The 22648-nt window shown below is 44.8% G+C and overlaps 1 protein-coding gene across 1 annotated transcript in view; it reads right to left on the bottom strand.

The window, feature by feature from the left end:
- Positions 1 to 11739: 11739 nt before the first annotated feature.
- Positions 11740 to 22648, bottom strand: part of LOC147639096 (Haloacid dehalogenase-like hydrolase (HAD) superfamily protein) — a 63608-nt gene continuing 52699 nt past the window's right edge. The window contains exon 11 of the mRNA XM_086787345.1: positions 11740 to 12031. Within this exon, the coding sequence (XP_086643471.1) occupies positions 11935 to 12031 (97 nt within the window). The 3' untranslated portion in view covers positions 11740 to 11934. The remainder of the gene's footprint in view (positions 12032 to 22648) is intronic.

The raw sequence follows: 22648 nt of genomic DNA on the forward strand, positions 1-22648 counted from the left end.
CTTCACATGACAAGAACCAAGGAGTTAGAATTGCATTTGATCTAGCTCTACCACGTGGCAGATCTGTATCCAACCTAGACCATATCGTAGAGCTAGAATGCTTTGAGGTCTAGCTCTATCATGTGGTGGAGCCAGAATTGCATTTGAAGTCTAGCTCTACCATGTGGTAGAGCTAGAATGCATCGCTGTGTACCATGCAGATCAACAAAACCAATTATTAGAATTGCATTTGATCTAGCTCTACCACGTGGTAGAGTTTTATTCTACCTAGACCACATCATCGTAGAGCTAGAATGCTTTGAGGTCTAGCTCTACCATGTGGTGGAGCTAGAATTCATCGATCTAGCTGTGTACCATGCAGATCAACAAAACCAATTACTCTAAGAAGAGACCTACTTCACATGACGAGAACCAAGGAGCTACAATTGCATTCGATCTAGCTCTACTATGTGGTGGAGGTAGAATGCATCGATCTAGCTGTGTACCATGCAGATCAACAAAATCAATTACTACAAGAAGAGATCTACTTCACATGACAAGAAACAGGCATCTAGAATTACATTTGATCTAGCTCTACCACGTGGTAGAGTTGTATCCAACCTAGACCACATCGTAGATCTAGAATGCTTTGAGGTCTAGCTCTACCATGTGGTGGATCTAGAATTGTATTTGAGGTCTAGCTCTACCTTGTGGTAGAGCTAGAATGCATTGATCTAGCTGTGTACCATGCAAATCAACAAAACCAATTACTCCAAGAAGAGACCATGACGAGTACCAAGGAGCTAGAATTACATTTGATCTAGCTCTACCACGCGGTAGAGCTGTATTCTACCTAGACCACATTATAGAGCAAGAATGCTTTGAGGTCTAGCTCTACCATGTGGTGGAGCTAGAATTAATTTGAGGTCTAGCTCTATCATGTGGTGAAGCTAGACCACATCGATCTAGCTGTGTACCGTGCGGAATAACAAAATCAATTACTCCTAGAAGAAGAGACCTACTTCACATGACAAGAACCAAGGAGTTAGAATTGCATTTGATCTAGCTCTACCACGTGGCAGAGCTGTATCCAACCTAGACCATATCATAGAGCTAGAATGCTTTGAGGTCTAGCTCTATCATGTGGTGGAGCCAGAATTGCATTTGAAGTTTAGCTCTACCATGTGGTAGAGCTAGAATGCATCGACTAGCTGTGTATCATGCAGATAAACAAAACCAATTATTAGAATTGCATTTGATATAGCTCTATCACGTGGTAGAGTTTTATTCTACCTAGACCACATCGTAGAGCTATAGAATGCTTTTAGGTCTAGCTCTACCATGTGGTGGAGCTAGAATTGCATTTCAGATCTAGCTCTACCATGTGGTGGAGCTAGAATTCATCGATCTAGCTGTGTCCCATGCAGATCAACAAAACCAATTACTCTAAGAAAAAGAGACCTACTTCACATGACGAGAACCAAGGAGCTACAGTTGCATTTGATCTAGCTCTACTATGTTGTGGAGGTAGAATGCATCGATCTAGCTGTGTAGTACCATGCAGATCAACAAAATCAATTACTACAAGAAGAGATCTACTTCACATGACAAGAAACAAGCATCTAGAATTGCATTTGATCTAGCTCTACCACGCGTGGTAGAGCTGTATCCAACCTAGACCACATCATAGAGCTAGAATGCTTTGAGGCCTAGATCTACCATGTGGTGGATCTAGAACTGCATTTGAGGTCTATTGATCTAGCTATGTACCATGCAAATCAACAAAACCAATTACTCCAAGAAGAGACCATGACGAGAACCAAGGAGCTAGAATTACATTTGATCTAGCTCTACCACGTAGTAGAGCTGTATTCTACCTAGACCACATTATAGAGCAAGAATGCTTTGAGGTCTAGCTCTACCATGTGGTGGAGCTAGAATTAATTTGAGGTCTAGCTCTATCATGTGGTGAAGCTAGACCACATCGATCTAGCTGTGTACCATGCGGAATAACAAAATCAATTACTCCTAGAAGAGACCTACTTCACATGACAAGAACCAAGGAGTTAGAATTGCATTTGATCTAGCTCTACCACATGGCAGAGCTGTATCCAACCTAGACCATATCGTAGAGCTAGAATGCTTTGAGGTCTAGCTCTATCATGTGGTGGAGCCAGAATTGCATTTGAAGTCTAGCTTTACCATGTGGTAGAGCTAGAATACATCGACTAGCTTTGTACCATGCAGATCAACAAAACCAATTATTGGAATTGCATTTGATCTAGCTCTACCACGTGGTAGAGTTTTATTCTACCTAGACCACATCGTAGAGCTAGAATGCTTTAAGGTCTACCTCTACCATGTCGTGGAGCTAGAATTGCATTTAAGATCTAGCTCTACCATGTGGTGGAGCTAGAATTCATCGATTTAGCTATGTACCATGCAGATCAACAAAACCAATTACTCTAAGAAGAGACCTACTTCACATGACGAGGACCAAGGAGCTACAATTGCATTCGATCTAGCTCTACTATGTTGTGGAGGTAGAATGCATCGATCTAGCTGTGTACCATGCACATCAACAAAATCAATTACTACAAGAAGAGATCTACTTCACATGAAGAGAAACAATCCTCTAGAATTGCTTTTGATCTAGCTCTACCACGTGGTAGAGCTGTATCCAACCTAGACCACATCGTAGAGCTAGAATGCTTTGAGATCTAGCTCTACCATGTGGTGGATCTAGAATTGCATTTGAGGTCTAGCTCTACCTTGTGGTAGAGCTAGAATGCATTGATCTAGCTGTGTACCATGCAAATCAACAAAACCAATTACTCCAAGAAGAGACCATGACGAGAACCAAGGAGCTAGAATTACATTTGATCTAGCTCTACCATGCGGTAGAGCTGTATTCTACCTAGACCACATTGTAGAGCAAGAATGCTTTGAGGTCTAGCTCTACCGTGTGGTGGAGCTAGAATTAATTTGAGGTCTAGCTCTATCATGTGGTGGAGCTAGAATGCATCGATCGCTGTGTACCATGCAGATCAACAAAATCAATTACTCCAATAAGAGATCTACTTCACATGACAAGAACCTTGTCTGAATTCTTGTCATCCTTCTTATTCAATTCTTTATAGGTGGGCCCGAGGGTTTTTTTAGTACTGCTTTGATCTTTTTGAGGTACTCCTCCCACACTTCTCTGAGCTCTTCTGTGGTGTGTTCTTCCCACTCATTCATCCTCCTTGCATCCAGCTCGTATATCACTAGGGTGGTCTTTACATCATAGACGACCAACTTGACCTCCACCCGCACTAGCTTTTCTTGGTCCTTTTCATAGCTCTTTCTTGCATGCTCCACACCACCTCCAGAGTAGGTATTCCCTTATGATGTTGTCTCTACTCTCTACTTGGCCTCTTCTGATTTGGTAGTAGCATCAACCAAGTTCTCATTGATGAGCCTAGTCCCATGTTCTTGCTTGGCCACCATTGCCTTGAGACTAAGTAGTTCCCTTGTGATATTTCTATTTACTTCTTGCAATCTTGCCACCTACTCCTTCAGCTTTTATCCCTATGATAAATTTGCACTGTCCCAATAGAAATTCCTATTTATTTTCTTGGAACTCCTTGTCCTTCTGCTGCAAGCTCATCTTGAGATTCTAGATTTTGCTTAGGCCCTCTACTGCTACGATGTACCTTTGCAAGTAACCCAACACTTCATGTGCATACCTTGCTTCCATGATGGTATCTAGAAATGCAAGGGCTCTAGCTAGGGGTGGAATAGATACTTCCAACCTGATCCTCCCCAGGGCCAAGAGTCCTTGTACTATGTCTAATGATGTGTATTCCTCTCTCTCCTGCTATTGGAGCTATTGTTTCTTCTTACTAGGTAGCCTTGTTTTCTTATCTTCAAAGAAAAAAATCATTTTTTGAGAGATTCTAAATCTGATGGATTGTGTTGTCTTTGGGATTGTCCTTGGGGGTGGCAAAGGAGGGATTCCCACCACAGTGTGGTGACAATCGAGGTTGTCACCATTTGTGGACTCTTCTTGGATCTTCTATTTGTTCTGCTCTCCTTTGCTTCTCCCAAGACATCTTGGTGTTATTGTTCCAGAGCCGAGATACCCTTCTTTTCCTACTGCCCTTACTGGTCCTCCTACTGCAAGCAGCTGGTCTCTTTGGAATAGAGCCTTTAAGTAAGCCCCTAGATTTTGTTTACTACTGCTTCTCTTCAGGTTTGCTGTCTCTTCTTTTGAGCTGTTATATAACATCTACCCATGTCAATTTTGGCTTTAGTCTCGGTCACCTAGATGATGTCATAGTTCCTTTTGATACATACAATATAGTTTCTACACTCAGTTAATTGTTTCTACAAACCTCATATGCTTCTATCTATCCTCATTTGGGTTTCTGGTGATCTTGTGCTCTTTTGTTGTTTTCAATGCCTCAAACTCTCACTAGATCCCTCTTCTCCATTGATGGTATGTAATATCATGCCTCCTAGGAGTTTGAACACTTCCACCATGTCGCCGGCTATGGATGGAACTATCCTACTGGATTCTTTTGTAGCCCCTCTAGCTTCTTGTCTTCATGGAGATTGATTTGGAGCTCTCCCCATGGCGACTCTGTGAACTCCTTTAGCCCAAATCTTTCCAATCATCACTCCTTGTTCCTTTTAGTTTCCTATGGTAGGGTTGAGCTTAGGTGCTCAAACTCCACCATCTTGATATGGGTTCTAAATAGAGAAAGCAAGCAAGGTATGTAGGAGGCAAGGCTACAAAGAGAACAGAAGTAGCTAGGAAGCAAAAAGTCATAATGAGGGGAATGGGTTTGTCCACCCAAACCAAAATGAGTTTTTTTGGTTCTACTAAACCGTTATTCCTTAGGCCATGCACCGACACTCAACACCAGGATTTCCATGATTACCATGATCTTTGCTTCTTTTGAGATTGATGCATACATGGCACAAAAAGCTATAGAAATAACAAGTGAATGAGGATGGGTCTTCAATACCATTATTTCCTTTCCTGCCCTTTAAGAAATTATGTGTGTGGATCTTTTTGCCCCTATTATTAGCATTGTCATAGCTTGACATCTTGCTCTTTCTTTTTCTAGCATACATCGATCACCATCAATGCACTTTTGGGGTTCTTTCTTCTTCTAGGATTTTACCCATTTAGGCGATATCTAGATTGGGTTTCCATTCCTCCTATCTGGTTCAAGATCATGGTGTGGCTTGATCCTATATTCATTGATTGGCTTGTTGAGGGGGTTACTCCATCCAATGTCTACAGCTCAAAAGTTTCAATTTTCAATCTCTAATTTTCTTTGGATCTTGTATGGTCTAGCCCACCTCATCTTTAGTTTGTCAGGATGTGGCCCCATTCTTGAGTTGAATAACAAGACTGCTTATCCTTCTTCAAAGATTCTAAACTTGTTGTTCTTGTCTACTTGTAGCTTCCTCCTTTTCTACACTATTTTCATAGTGGTTGAGGCACTAAATAGCCTTTCCTCATCCAGCTCTAGCAAAACTGCTGAATTATGTGGTTCTTTAAGTCTTCTAGACTCAACATTTTTGTGATAACTATCCCCAGACTAGGCACTAAGAATTCCATGGGTACCTTTGCCTCCAAACCATAAACCATTTTAAATGGTGTGAGACCAGTTGTGTTCTTATAGGCTAACTGAAAGGCCCACAATGAAAAGTGCAGTTTATTGTCCCAATCAGGTCCGATTCTCATTTACTATCTTGATCAAAATTCCTTTCAGAATCCTATTGGTTGGGTTGACCTATACATTTACATGTGGATAGTATGTTGTGGACTTTTTATGTATACCATATGTTGCTCTCTCATTTTCCTAATAACTTCATTTAGGAAATAGGTATGCTGTGGACTTTTTATGTATGACCATATGCTACTCTCTCAATTTCCTGATAGCTTCATTCAAAAAATGGGTGCCTTATTGCTTATCAGCTCAATTAGGCATGTAAACCTTGTCATGATGACCTTATACGTGAACTTGATTGATTGAATCTTCTTTGTAATTTTTCATTGCTTTTGCCTCCACCCATTTGGTGCAATAATCTTTTGCAACCAATATGTATTTGTTTCTTATTCTCTAGGCTACAGGTTTGAATAGTCCTACAAAGTCTAAGCCCCACTTTTGGAATGGTTCTAGAAGTAATATGGGTTGATGAGTGTTAAAAGGTGCAAGATTCACACCATCTAAGGTTTACAAAGCCTTAGAAATGCATCGCCTATTTGGTGAAAGAATTCCTACATCAAAGCTGGAATTGCAGGTCGACCTCTTCTCAAGAGATAATTCTGCATAGCCAACCTAACCGTCCTAATTTAGCTGATAGGAAGCTGTAGATCTCTGGTCACACCTACCTGATTACATTGGAAGATAAAGCCTCAATCACGCGACGAATCTACCATTGGTATCATTATAAAAGTCTATCTCATATGCAGTTGCTACTGATAGTGAACTGAAGTGAACAAGATAGTGAGTTGAGTGCAGCTTAAGCCTGACATTCACAGCACTATATGGATTTTTAGATCTAAGTTGTTTGAGATCCTTAGTACTAGGATTAGGGTTTTTGGGATTAGCCCATCTCCCCACAGATTAGAGTCAAAATTTATCACTCTTTTATCTCATCTAGTTAAAAAATATAAGCAGTGCTGATTCAGTTTCAAACTTGTTCATTCAATCTGTATGCCGATCGTTGTGTCACATTTCCTCCTATCCTCACAATTTTGACATGGTATCAGAGCCTAGTTTTCTACCTCCTAGCCCCTGAGATCAAGCGCACCAGCATGTACATTAGTCACACACTACCTCATATCTGCACCATCTCAAATTTGTAGCTATTTTGATCCACATTGACGCTGCACAAATTGCTAAGTGAATCTTCCACATTTTGGCATTCAACGTGGAGCAGCCATTCTGCTCCATGTTGACACCGCACAAACTGCAAAGTCAATCTTCTGCATTTTGGCATTCAGTATTATGCACTTGGATTGTAGACTAAACATCAACTCTGCATTAGCTTCCAACCTGCTGATGCCACATCATCTTTTGACGTGCTAAAGACACATTATCTTCCGACCTGCAGGGACACCACATCATCTTCTGACCTACTGAAACCATGTCATCTTCGAATGTGCTGAAGCCATGTCATCTTCCAACTATTGGAGCTAGCTGTCTAAAACAGTATCAAAGCCCACTATCTGAACTAGCTATCGGAGCCAGCTACTACCGAAATCAGCTTCTTGAATTGGCTGACGGAATCAATCGTTTGCACTAACTGTCAAAGTTAACCCTTTGAGTCGACCTACTATTGACAAGCCATCGACCTGCTAACTGACAACCATCAACATGCTATAGTGACATCCAATGACTTGCTGCTGCTAATAGTCACTGTGAGCATTTGTGAGGGATTATTCACACGCGTGGCCATTTCAGTTGGCATTATTCATGCGTATTAGCGCTGTAATTGGAGATTGTATACACGCTTAGTGCTTCGTGATGTTTTCACATTTTTGTGTTTTGAGGAATGTTCACACATTTGAGGGTATCTTGTGGAGATTGTTCACACATAGTTATGGGTTTTGTCTACTATTTTTACTCATTTGATCAACACTCTACACCCCAACATCGTTATCGACATCACCATGTTATCACTTTAGATCTTGATCTTAGGAGGGATGCTCATGCATTATTTTCATGGCTTTACGCTCGTTATTGTGAGCTACCATTTTGTGTCATGGATTGTATTTATTTTACTGTATTCACACATGGCACTTCGAGATTTAGGTCTTTAGATCCTCATTCATCGACTTCATGTTATGTTGAGGTAGCCATGCATTCATGCCACGTGTGGTTTTTTGAGCTCAAGGGATTGATGCCTAGCCACTCGAGACATTTGTTTGATGAGGTGGATGTTTGTGCCAGATGGTCCAGATGATCCACACGAGGATTTTATTGTCATTGCTTGACTTCCTTTACATGGATGGTTCGGTATTGTTCGCATGAGATGATTCATTCTTTGGCTTTTTACATGATTGTCCTACACTTTTGAGTTATTATGATTATGTTCTTGAGGACGTGAACTATATCGACGCAAATTTAGATGATGATAACGATGATGTATCACACCCATATACCTATGATGATGTATCTCATACACATGATGTACTGCACACACTTATGATGATATGGTATATGTGCACATGATGAAACACATACACACGATCATAGTGGTACACATGCACATGATCATAGTGAAACACATGCACATGATGCTATTGCCACATATGTATATAACGATGATAGTGATGTGAGTTGGATCATGTGGGCATGATCTCGAGGGCAGAGATGACATCGAGCACATCGACCATTGATACTTTTATGCCTATTTTTCTTCTTATGGATCTCGAGGATACATTAGCTGATGAGCATACATTAGTTAATGGTGGGAGAATTTTAGAGGATGGTGTGCATTCGACTAGTGATATATCTAGTATATCATACGAATTTAGTGATACATAACATATGAGTTCTGGGGATACTTATGAGCATAGGCTTGAGTCAATGAGCACATCGAGCATTGATACTGCTATATCTATTTTCCTTCCTACGGATCATGAGGATACATTAGTTGATCGTGGGAGCATTTAAGAGGATGGTGTGCATTTGACTAGTGATACGTCTAGTATAGCACACGAATTTAGTGATACATTACATGTGAGTTCTCATGATACTTATGAAAATAGGCTTGAGTTACTTGTGCTAGATAGAATACGCTATTCTTTTAGGACTTCCACATGTGAGGACATTCAAGATTCGACCATTACCACTACTTCTAGTTCTCATAGCCTACCTGGCAATGTTCGCATGGATGTAGTACACATATTAGAGTAGTTATGTATCGTGTATGAGAGTAGTATGGACTTTATTAAGGTGAGGCCTTGTAGGAGAGGCATGTTGATGTATATGGATCTAGAGAGTTTCTCATTTGACTCGGGGTTTTTCTTGGATCTAGTTATTGGAGGGATTGACCTAGTAGAGGGTATGTTGCATAGTTGGGATCATGCTCATACACATAGATGTAGTGGATCTAGGTATTGGAGGGATTGACCTAGTAGAGGGTATGAGTTGGGATCATGTTTATACACACATAGATGCAGTCAATCATGTCGTCGATTGTTCGAGTGGCACTATATGGGACGCGGACATTGGTTCACATTTGATCTTGCATGATGTCAACTTCAAGTTGTTTTCATTTGGTCTCCACGGGTGTCGACATGATCTTCTTTTTTTGGAAGCCAAGATATTTTCTTTGGGTACATTCCATGCCACTTGATATTTATGATGAATAATTATGTGGTTTGACATTCAGATGTACTTGCGACATATCATAGTCTTGGTCTACATGCTGGTTCTTTTGTGGCCGGATTGTTTGACATTCCATTCAAGAGTTTTGAGCTCATTTGGTGGATCTCTTCAGCGTCGGATTCACACTTTGATTGTTGCGAGGATGGGCTTGATACTTTTCCTCATATTTGAGCTTCCATTCCGAAAAATTCACCCACAATCGTATCCACATGACCTATAAGAACTGTGAATGGATTAGGCAAAAGTTTACGTGTGGATGGGAAAATGTGTAAGGCCACAAGAGTGGGCGTGTGGAAACCTTAGTGCGAATGGATGAATGGACAAAAAATGTGAATAGACCTGTGTGAAAGAGGTGTATAACTCTAAAAATTAAAACTCAAAAAGCTTCTCCACTCTATATTCTTCTCACGCTAGTGTCTTCTCCACTTTGTACATGTTTTCTTCAAAAAAAAATTTAAGCAACGAAAGTTTCTGTTGAATAATACTGCGTTGGCTGATCCTTAAGCAACAAAGGCACTGAGGCTCTATCCACCTTGCTATGAGAAGCAACGATAATTTGTCTTGAATAGTATTGCATTGGCTGAGCCTTGAGCAAGCAAGGCGATGAGGCTATTATGTCCACCTTGTTGTGAGAAGCAATGATAGTTTATCTTGAATAGTACTGCGTTGGTTGAGCCTTGAAAAATGATTATATGAAGCGCTCTGCAAGCTTGTGCAAGCAAGGCAATGATGCTAAAAGTTCACACTGCACTGCGCTAAACAATTGTGCCACCTGCTACCACTCCTAGTTCGTCCGTGGCCAAAAACCACTCCCAACGACTATCCCTTGCTGTCAAGTTGCGTCTTGATGTGTGCCTCAGTTGCGTCGAGAGGATTATGTACTTAGCTCACCATGAGCTCTTTGTACTGTTAGCCATGGCCACTGCGGGTGAGGGCCTATGTTGCTTTGTACGCTTCACCTGCACATCCAAGGTGGCCAATGTGTTAACCAAATCGTGGCCAAGTTTTTGGAAGTTGTTTGCACCGAGCATGGCATCGAGATCCAACCGACAACTATGGTGGTGACACTCACTCAACTTGAGCGTGTCAATGTCTACTACAACGAAGCCGGCTCTGGCTGATATGTCCCCTATGCTGTTCTCATGGACCTTGACACTAGCACCATGGATAGTGTCCGGAGCGATCCCTACAACCAGATCTTCCGCCCCAATAATTGTCTTTGGGTAGTCTGGCACCGGAAACAATTGGGCTAAGGGCCAGGGCGCATAGTGATTCTTGTGCATCTACCACATGTAGTAAGCCTTGGGATGTGGCCGTTGGACACTGTAGCCCCATCTCCGAGAGTCCATCTCTGAAAGCATGTCAAAATGTACATTCCTCTCACACGTGCATCTCGGATGTCCATGCATTTAAGTCAATAGAAGGATATCTCCATGTTGGGAGGACTCCACAATGGCTAGAAACACGGAGGCATATGGGGATCGTCCATCGTGCATTAAATCAAGTGCAAAGGGAAATGTCTCAAGTGGGATCTAACAAACTACAACATGCAAAATCTAAAAGACAAGCCTAGTTAAGCACATTGACATGAACTGTCATCCCATCTGACCACTGTGAGTATTTTAAGCAAGTGGAGACTAGATAAGCATGCCACGTGTCGAGTGCATCCCATTTGCCTACCTTCTGTACTTGCATCACCTATAGCATTCTGAACTTCCTCTTCTCCACCTTCAAGGTAGTGAGTTCATCTCCTATGTAGATCTTTGTGCCTTTAAAGAGTCCTGGCGTGTGGGGGCATCCTAGCATTTGAGAAGAGGTCTCTTTTTGGTGATGTCTTTTCTTGCATGCCATACATCAATGAATGTGCTCTACCTTGCTTGTGCCTGTTGTCATCAAGCATGGAAACCATAAAGGCAGTTGCATTAGTCGGAGTGGTTTTTGTTTCTTGGCCTCTAAAACCCGTTTGAAAATGGCTTCAACCTCCTCTCCAATGAAGCCCTTTGTTGTGTTGTGCTTTCATGGTTTCCATCTGTGTCTCATGTGAAGCCTCCAAACTTGCTATTTATTTGTCATGATGCTCTTCCTGCATTGTGATGATGTCCTTGAAACTTGCTACGGAGTGCCAAGAGAGAGAAACTTCTGCGCGCAGTGTGAAAGGGATACACCTAGGGTCTGGCAATGCACGCAAAACAGAGAGAGAGGCCCTATTAACTCAAGTTGCAGGCCACATCATAACCTAGACAGGTTAGGTCACGAGGCTTCCCAACTGTTCTTGTTTTCTCTTCTCAATCGTAGTGGTGTATGAAGCACATTAAACTATTTCTTCAAGTCGATTGGCAGCAAACCTATCAGCCTGCTGTTCTATCACAACTGCATGTCTAACTTGGATACTTGCAATGAACATGGACAAAGATAGTAACTTCCGGTTAGACACCTACACATGCATCATGGCTAACAGAGATTTGAATTTAAAAGCCTCTTGATGGTAATCCCTGTAGAAAAATACTAAACATATGAGGCACCCAATAGAAGGGTTAATAAAATTCCGTAAGAAGTTTCACACGAGACGCCTTAGGCGAGGCAGTGTCAGAGATCCTGCACCAAACCCTTCCAACACAGCTCTTGCCGCTGGGAACTCTGCCCGGGCTGTCAAGCTGCACATTTTACAAGAGGTACTATGAATTCAAAGTTAGATTAAAAATTTGCTTCAAAACATTATAAGAGGAAACTCAAAGTGGCCATGAAAGAAAAAGGGGTGGGCAAAGGAGAAGAGCTTGTGGCAGACAAGAGGACCAGAAATGTCCTTGAAAATACAACACAATGAGAAAATATAGAGACACAATCATACAAATTCTTTAAAATAAGAGCCATCTTCAGTATACATGCACTGGATTGTTGAGGGTAGAGTGCACTGCAACTACACTTTGGAACTGACCAAACATAAATTCATACGAGTAGAAGTCGTGAGTATGGGGCCCTTTTGATAACCCATACAAGTATTCCACCCTCTAATAAACATTCTATATCATTAATCAGGTCCCCATGTGCAGTCAGACCATAGTAGTCAAAACGGCAGGGCAAGGTCCAACCTTGTTCTCATGTTTTTGCCCAAAAGAAGTCTGTTGCCAACCTTAGTAATCCCAACTTCCTGGCCAACCCTTTCCAACGTCTTTGATGACAACATTGGGAAGCCTTCGTTGGCAAGTTGTGAAGGTTCAAATTGGTTAGAATGCCACCTCTGGCCTTTACAAAATAACCTCCCTAATTTTCACTGATGAGATCATGAGAGACATTGTTAAAACACAACTCTGCCATTTCATACCTACATACATACATACATATATATTAAAACGAGGAATCCTATGCACATCGTCCCTATGATGCACCAAATCAGCCCACACATCCTGTGCCCCACTTCCGTCATCCTCTTCAACTCTACCAATGTCACCAGGACCTACTAAAGCTGCACAATGGTCGAGCTAAGGACCAGAAGGATCTTCACACGGAACATTTTGCACGTGGGCATAACATCCTGGCCCTGTTCTTGCAAACACTCTAATAGGGCCCCTTGAGAAGGCTTCCCCCCTTCTTGGACCACCAACATGATTGTCCCCATCCATAAAGTAGGAGACCCCACCGACCCAATTAGCTAAAGGACAATAATAATGGGCCACACAATGGCCAAGATCTATGGGGCAATTCTAGAGCCTTTGACAGAGATGGATAGAGAGCCTCAAGCCAGGCCAGCAGGCAGGATTAAGGAGGAACTACACTACTATAGATCACATCTTTACTCTCTGAGCCATTATTGAGGAAAGGACGGCATGGAAGCAACATGTGTCCTGTTGTTTTGTGGATTTCAGGAAAGCTTTTGACTCCATCCCTCAGTACTTCTAGACTGCTTACAAGAGCTCTAGTTTCCATCAAACGTGATTTGCAGTATAATGGCCTTGTCTGAGGCCGTGGCCAGCAGGTTACAAGCACCACTAGACCTCTCCAGGAACATCAGCAATACTATTGAGGTCAACAAGGGTGCCCACTGTTATGTACCTAGCACTAACCCTTGGGTTTAGGGACTAATCCAGCATGGTTAGGGAAGCCTTGGGATTAGGGAAAGCAAGCGGATTCACATGATCTGTATCCTACCAGCAAACCTAAAAAGCACCTACTTCTTGTAGATTCAAAACCCAGATATGGTGACCTAGAGATACCTAGCTTAGGCAACCTTGATAAAACATGACAACACGCAAACCTTGTTTTTTCCTGCCTCCGCGATTAGGCTCACTCTGATACCAACTGTGAGGGATTCCTAAGGGGGGGTTGTAGGCAATCACACCTTATTACCTTAAGTAGCTATGTTGGAACTATGACATGATGTAACACCTCATATCCAACCACCTTACAGTAGCTTAAGAATATGGCTCCAAGGGGGAGGGGGGGGGGCGCGGGGGGGCGCGGGGGGGTGTTGAGAAATATGGTGCAATGGAGCACAAGGAAGGTAAGAAGTGAATGTCAATCTAGCAAACAACCACATGAGCAAGTATGAAATATCCCACATGAGCTAATGAAGCCAAGTTGTACTCACCTCATATAAAAGGGGTCATCAAATCAAGCAAGCTCTCAAGTCTTTCTATGAGCACAAGTCCCAATCTTGTAACCTAACTGAACTTAAGTCTAATAAGCTTTATCAATGTTAATCTTTCATCATTATGAGTGTATAGGCTGCATTCACCTTAGCTTAGTGTTTTGCATTATCACATTTGTTCACAACTTCCAGTCATAGGTACTCATATTTTGCAACATGTGTGATTAATGTGCCCTTGGTAGACGAGGACATCCCAAATTGTTCAAGCATCCCAAGCCTCGTTGCCATCACCTCAGGTGACCCCTAACATTCAACACTCCTCTCGCCTCGATGTGTTGCAACCACCACCACCACTCCCTCAAACCATCATGGAAACTCAAAACCTTGTTGATAGAGGCGAAGAACACTCCCCAAACGTCAACCTCAATGGATCCTTAGGGAGGTCACTAAGGAGAAGTAGGTACCGTAAGGGTATCTTGGCTAGCAAAGACACCAAATCAAAATAAGTTAAAAAATCTTCGATTTATTCCTTTTGGGGATTGATATGTTACATGCAGAAGCTCTAAGAGTCTTCTTTCAGCCCTAAACACCATGTAGAACATGCTGATGCAAAAAACCCAGACAGAAGAGAGAGAGAGAGAGAGAGAGAGAGAGAGAGAGAGAGAGAGAGAGAGCTGGAAAATTCAATATTTCAAATGGTACAAAAAGGTACATAATACCTTGCAGCCATGGGCTGCCTTCTAGAAAAGGTAGACAAACCCTCTCCCTAGTCCTATGTCTAGACCCAACTCAAAAGGAGTTGAATGAATGAAACAATGAGCACAAAAGCCTTTACATAGGCTTGAGAACACCTCATGGACTGGCCGACTGCTGGTCGGCCAGCTCCCGGACAAATAAATCATATATATGCTGTAGCCGACAGGAATATTCCTTGGCCGACAACCCCTGTGTCCTTCCACGAGATGCTCCACAGTTTTATGCTCCAAAAATCTGGTTCTGTTCTAATCTTTTCTTCTTTATCTTGTTGCCTCCTTAGGGTTAGCCTCTGAGCTAAGCATGTACATGTGTGTGCACATGACATCCCCCTCTGCTGAACTTGATGACGGGATTCCAATCTACTTCTTGGATGACTTTCATCATCCCATTCTATTCTCGGAGTCCCTCTGTCATCCTTCCTACTTTGGGAACCTTTTCACCGAATGCCCGGCCCGGTCTCCACATCCACTCTAACTCTGAGTAAGATCTGTGCATCTGTTCCATCCAGTCCCCATTCCATTCCTGCCATGTCTCTGAACATTGTCTTGGTCTTCATTCTTGAGAAATGAATCTGGCACTCTCACTCCACCCCTTGGAGGATCATCCTCCCTTGGAACCGTTGCCCGAAAGCCTTTCTTCGCTCACAGGACTGTCATCACCTTTAGGCTTTTTGGAACACCACCAACCAACCTCCTCGGAGCTCTTCCCGGTCTTCTGTTCCTTGCCTTGGGTTTCGTATGTGTGCACTTTCCTGTACCTTGGACCTGTACACCTTCATATGGGATTGAATCAGGGTTTAGCCTTGCTGAGTCTGATGCTTTGATACCAATGTTATATGCGGAAGCTCTGAGAGTCTTCTTTCAACCCTAAACACCATGTAGAACATGCTGATGCAGAGAGAGAGAGAGAGAGAGAGAGAGAGAGCTAGAAAATTAAGTATTTCATATGGTACAAAAAGGTACATAATCCCATTGGCTCGCAGAAGCTCTCGCCCCCCCCCGCCCCCCCCCTCTACTCGAGCCTGCTGCCCGCCTTCGCCATCGCCTACGTCCCTCGCCTTCGGCCCCCGCCTGCCTACCTTGGCCCGCGCCCGCGCCCTCTCCTTCGTCCCCGCCTGCTCGCGCCCCCCCCTCCGCGTCCCGCCCTTGCCCGCCTGCCCCCTCTTCCTTTCGCACCCCCTGCCCGCCTACCCCCGCCCCCCCGTTGGCGCCCTTCTCCCCCCCTTTTCCCCCCCCTTTCGCGCCCTTCCCGCTGCCCGCTCCTGCTCCCTTCCCGCTGCCCGCTCCTGCTCCCTCCCCGCTTCCCCTCGCACCCCCCCCCCCTCTTTTTCTCCCCTCTGTCATCCGCCCCTCCCCCCCTCGCTTTTGGTCTTTCCCTCCCCGCTCCGCGCTTTCCCCGTTTTCGTGCAGCTTGGTTCTTGCATGACCCTCCGTCTCCGCTTCGCCCTCGACTCAGCTTCAGACTCTGATGGAGGCCCCTCCCGCCTCACCTCAGAGGGACTCTTCCGTAGCCCCCTCGCCCGCCCCTGAGGATACCCCCATCAGGCTTTCTCTTTCGCCAGAAGAGAAAGCAAGCCTCGCCACAAAGGTGGAACGCCTCTGCCGTATAGTTGGCACCCGCCCCAGCAGAGGGGAGATCCGGGATCTTCTCCAGGCCCGCCTTCTTGCAGATGTGGGCAAGATCCTGGACGTTCAGTTACTGGGCCGCGGACACTACCAGATTGAGTTCGAGACAGCCCAGAGCGTGGCCCAGGTCCTAGCCATGAGTCCCCTTGACATCAGGGGCGCTCGGGCCTTCTTCAGACATTGGTAGCATGGTTTCAACCCAACAGCGGCCGAGCAGGGAGAGCGCCTATTCCATGTCACAGTTTGCTTTCCTGGACTTCGCCGCGAGTACCTTCCGCTCCTTTCCAGGATAGGATCATTGGTGGGCTCGGTGCTTGAGACTGGCCCCACAGCAGCTTCAATGGTGGCTAGAGCAGCTGGCCTTCCTTCGGTAAGAGTTTTGGTTCCTGACATCTCCTCCCTTCCGAAGGTCATTCAGTTACCTAGGATAGGGGGGGGATGGATCGATCAGAGAGTGGAGTTTTCGGGGCTCCCGAACCAGTGTTTTATATGCAGGCAGGTCGGCCACCTGGCCAAGGCCTGCCCTCACAGGAGACCCCGACCTTCACCGCAACAGCAGACCTCCGATGGCCCGTCCACAGATGCGGCTCGGCAGGCAGCCTTCGGGACACCTGCTCAGCCCACAGAGACCTCAGATTGGCAGCCTGGACAGGGGTGCCGTAGAGGGAGACAACCACAACAACATGCCCAGAGACCGACGCAGCACAGCAGACACAGCCTCAGCATCATTGGGTTCCAGTGAGGAACAGCTTTGCTCCCCTCCAAGAGGAGACCCCAGCGCAGACTGAGGATCAGGAGATGCCAGCACCCCCCCCCTTCACCTCCACCCCCCCTCCCCCGTCCCCTCCTCCCGCCTCGCTTCCACCCTGGCCTCCTCCCGTTCCCGCTCCCGCATTTTCAGCGTCTCCTTTCCCACACCCTTCTCCCCCCCCTCCTCCCCCTCCGCTCGTCTCAGCTCCCCGGGAGGCACTGGCAGTGCCCTGGCGCTCACCTGCAGTCCGGCGGACACTGAGCACCGATCTTGCTCGTGTACCGCAGAGGAGACCTACCATGCCGATTCGTGCTTCACGGATATCCTCTATCCGCAGTCGGCTTACTAGTCTCGATACTAGACAACGCTCAGAGGCTTTCGACTACTCCTTTACACGCCTATTTGGAGCAGAGGGCCCCCATGAGCCAGCACCTATCAGAGTTCATGTGGTGATACTTCCGGCCCGAGAGGAGGAGGCACTTGATTCAGCGGTGGCCTTCTCCTTCCCTCTTTGCGGCACTCGCGACCGGGAGTGGACTCTGGATCTTGCTCTTAGTATTTTGCAGACACAGGCAGTTGAGTTCTCTCACCATGTGAGCGACTTGGAGATTACAGACATGGTAGGCCAACTCTGGGAGTTGGCACATTTCTTTGATACCGGGAGTGCGGATGCCTCCGGGAATCGACACTTGGTGGTTCGCATAGTGGCAGACCTAGCGCGAGACCCTGGCTATGTATGCATACATGAGGATTCTTTCTTCGAGCGGGAAGCAATCGCTATGGGACACAGCCACTGGCGCCTGGTCCGAGACTCTTGTAGCACACCGGGTGGGCAGATTCGTAGTCGCTCAGATGGGGATTACTCTCCATCCAAGCCGCTTGCGAAGGCCCGCCGTATGGCTGAGACAGCCTCCACCTCAGCAGGTCATCCATGAGGATCATCTCATGAAATGTACAGGGCCGTGGCAGTGCACACTATGTACGTTATCGTGGTTGCTTGAGGCAGGAGCTTCAGAGATGCCTGGTTGGGCGCAGTATTGATATTCTGATGATTTTGCCTGGCAAGTGAACACCCTCCTAACTCTTATCATTTATGATTTGGGAGTTCTTTATGGTTTGTACTTGGCACCACTCATTATTTTGTGCTATCACTTTCACGTTGTGCGCTTCTCTCTCTCACGAATGTATATTGAACTGTGTGTGGGTGTGTGTTGCTGTTGCAACCCCTAGCCTAAGAGGCCGTAATCAATTCTTTCTAGTAACTTTATTTAACTTCTTTTACTTCACACACATCTTCCAACTCCCACCTGTCTTGTACTTCAAAGTCATGGGTGTCCCCCAAGGAGACTCTTGCGAATCTGACCCGCTTGGAGATATTCGACAAATGTCAAGTGATGTCATCCTCTTCCAACTAATTCATCTTGCACGAAGAGATGCTCACAGGTTGAGCGCCTGGAACAAGCTCAATCTTATGATTCATTGGTCTATTGGGAGGTAAACAAGGCTGTGGAAAACATCAAAGTGATCAGCTTTGATGTCATCTAATATCTGTGTCTCCCAAGGATCTAGCTCTATTGAATGTAAAGGAAAATCCAAATCACACGAAAGGGGATCAAGAACTGGGCAATAAAAGCAAGTGCCTTTGATGCATCATATTCCCCATGATATGTGTCAAACTTCACAGATTTGTCTCCGGCTTTGAAGTCACGAGACTTTGATGCATGTGTGTGCATCTCAACATGTTTTCCCCCATGTTTGTCCATTGGGACAGCCCCTATGATTGGCATCATTTTTGGACCAAAAGGTGATGCATAAGGCATAGATACATGTGCCCTGTAAGCATGAGGCATGGCTGGCCCCTCAACATGCATTTTTTCAGCCATAACTTCTCCCTCACGAGCACACTCGAAGGCATGAGTGGCATGAGAGATACGCGGAATACCTGCACCAACAGAAAATTGCAGCCCATGTTGCATGTGTTGTGCATGCACATTTTCAGCCGGCAATGGCATTTGACATACATTTTGACCACCGCCATAAACATTGTATCCTTCACGGGCTACATGAGGTATTCCTGCATGGCATGAAGTCACTGATTGTTCCTCTCCCATCGCATGGAGATTTATCCTCTTAGACATAAGTTCTTGTTCGGGCACCGGTGGGGATTCCAAGACATGTGGGATGCTTGCCTTTTCTGCATAGGCATCCTCGGTACAAGCCAAGTATGCACGTGCTGCATCCCTCGGTTGCATGTGCAACTCTTGAGCAATCATTGCCATTGCATGATCCATATAAGATTCAGCTTTCTTGGCCTTCAAACGATCATGTACCAATGGATCCTCGCGGCGATAAAGATTCAATTCTTCTTGTTGTGCATGGAGAAGACCCTGCATACGAGTAAGTTCAGCCCTCAAGACTATGGACTCTTCTTCTTGCATCTTCTCTTTGCCATGGGACGGCTATCCCACATTCATGTTCCCTATTGTGCACCACATGAGTTTGCTCATCCTAGAAAGCATTGGAGGCATGCATTTCATTGTCCCTGCCTCTTGTATTAGCATCAACAAAAAGACCAGAAATTACAGCAAAAATGAGAACTGTTTTGCTGAATTTCAGTCATTGGGAGTGAGTAGGAGAGTGATTAGCACTTGGAAACACTCTTGGAAGCTTGGAAAACACCCTAGCAAGTTGGGTATGGCTATGGAGAGCTTGGAAATGGAGAGAAATAGTGGAAAAACAGAGTTTTCAGCCTCCAAAAATCCTCACGAAGGGAAAACACGAATTTTTTCTTAATAAGTAAGTGAATTGGGGTCCAATCACGTTAAGGGACATGGGGAGATGCCCATTTATGAGTAAAAAGGGAGGATCAGGTCCTGGACATTGAGTCTTGTCCGCCTCGGGACTTCAGTGAGAGTGAACTTGGAAGCGGTCATAATTTTTAAGTGACTTTTAGACGCCCAAACTTTAATGAAGTGGAAACGCACTCACTTATAAATATTGGCTAAGTCCTAAGGGCTATTTGAGCCTAGATTGGGTAATACTTACCACCTATTCACATGCCACACAACCATGTCAGCAGACAGTTTCACACGCACGGTTCACGGGCGGGCGTCCCCTTACCCAGAACTACACATTGGTCAAGCAAGCATGAAAACAACATGCAATTTCAATTGCAAGCAAGCACATAAAGATGCTATGCAATGCAGCATTGGCATGAGCAATTTCCGTTCATGAAACCATATAAGACCAGGCGTTTCCAGGCAAGTATATGCGATACCAGACCCAGTGGAAAGCCAATCCTCCAGGCATTTCCGGGCATGTACACAAAGGCACAAGTCCCAGCGGAAAGCCAAGTCCTCCAGATATTCCGGGCATGATAACGTCAAGTCCCAGCGAAATATCATATCCAACTATACAGCATGACACGTGTCAATCACATGCATAGGCACATTCCATAAGCCATGGACACCAATCCAATATGTACATAGTGTGAAAGCAAGAGTGAACCATTCGGGTGGCCAAATGGTGACAAGTGTTGTGCCTCGTTGGCTGCTCTGTACCATACAGGAGAGCAAACGTTCAGCTCCACTTCGTAGCAGGACACAGGGTGGTTCATGTAATGCAAGAGAACATGCAGATGTTGCTTGCATGAGTACACTTTGTGATGCAGATGAGCCCGATTCATTTGAAGAGGCTCATAAGGATGAGCATTGGGTAAAAGCCATGCAAAATGAGATGGATTCAATCTCCATAAAAACAACACATGGGATTTAGTAGACTTGCATGCTTGCAAGAAGCCCATTGGCACAAAGTGGGTATACAAGTTGACAAGAAAGTCTGATGGTACCATTGAACAGGTACAAGGCTAGGCTAGTGGCCAAAGGATATGCCCAGAAAAAGGGCATTGATTACGATGAGACTTTCACACCTACTTCTCGTATGACCACAGTTAGATGTGTTGTTGCATTGGTTGCCCATCATGGATGGAAAGTGCATCAATTGGACATAAAATCAGCTTTTCTCAATGGGGATTTACAGGAAGAAGTTTATGTAAATCAATCCATTGGTTTTGCGATGCATGGTCATGAAAACAAAGTATGGAAGCTTCAAAAAGCACTTTATGGTCTCAAGCAAGCTCCCCGAGCTTGGTATGAGAAGATACATGCTTATTTGACCACGCAAGGTTTCTGCAATAGTCCAACAGAGAGCACTATCTATGTGAAAGAGGATCATGGCACTTTGATTATGCTCATTCTTTATGTAAATGACATGTTGCTAACTGGGAATGATATGGAGAAAATTTCAGCATTCAAAGCTCGTCATTTGAGATGACAGATTTGGGATTGTTCCATTATTATTTGGGCATACAATTTGTGCAGACAGATGTTGGGATTTATGTACAGCAAACAAAGTACATTCAAAAGCTGTTGCACAAATTTGGGTTTCAAGATTGTAAGCCCATCTCTACTCTAATGGAGCTAGGGCTCAAATTGAGCATGTATGATGTTGGAGAGCCTTTTGATATGAGTGTTACAGCCAAGCAGTGGGCTTCCTCGTGTACTTATGCAACACACGCCCGGATATTCAATTTGGGGTTTCCCAATGTAGCAAATTTATGCACAGCCTAGGTACAAAGCATTGGCAAGCAGTGAAGCGGATCTTCCGCTATCTTCAAGGCTCCCTGCCCATGTTCACAACTCACAACATATATGCCAATAATTGCTCTACACAGGTAACTGTCCCGGGATATACCAAAGCAAGATCCAGGGAAAGCATGTAACTGCAAGCTACCCCCCAGAATATACCAAAGCAAGATCCAACCAAGGGCACTTTTCTCCCTTTGGGTTTTTCCCCTTCGATATCTGGTGTGAAAGGACACCACTACTTTTATTTGTATTTTCATATTATGGAGTTGACTCTCCAACTCAACACATTCCAAAGCAATCCATTGTGTGAGCATCAATCACTATCCTCCTTGTACTTGCTTGTTGCTGCTGATTATGTATGTGTCTGTGTGAAACCCTAATCCTAATCTATGACAAGCCTTGGGCCAACACTATGGCCGACTCATATAATGCCATGGTCCCCCAAATAATGTCTGTGGTACCCCCAAATCCTGGAGTCTCTGCAGTAGTCTGGCTTGAGGTACCATATCCAATGCTTTGCGAAAATCCACAAAGCAACAGGAAGCCTACGTTCCCTAATGCTCTGTGCCCATGTCTCTCTGCTAGTGTGTTGAGCTTAATCTTAAGTACAGACCCATAAAGTTTGGTCAGTGTGTAGCCAATCATAATAGTCCTGTAATTGTTGGAGTCCATGGGATCTCCGGCTTTATGGATACGTGTAATGATCTGGGCTGTCCTGGTGGGTGGGAAGCCTTCCGAAAGAGCCAGGCTGCACATATGGGCCAGGACTGCTCTACCAAGAGGCCCTCGTGGTCCTGTGATCTACCGTTTTTGAGTCTACGGATGGCTCAGGCTACCATGCAGGTGTGAAGAAGGTGGATGTGATGTGATCTGGATGTGATGGTGGTGGTGGTGGGATGGGGGGCTGA

Source organism: Cibotium barometz, chromosome 4, assembly GCF_041138505.1.
Source record: "Cibotium barometz isolate CiBa-2024 chromosome 4, ASM4113850v1, whole genome shotgun sequence".
Lineage (NCBI taxonomy): Eukaryota > Viridiplantae > Streptophyta > Polypodiopsida > Cyatheales > Cibotiaceae > Cibotium > Cibotium barometz.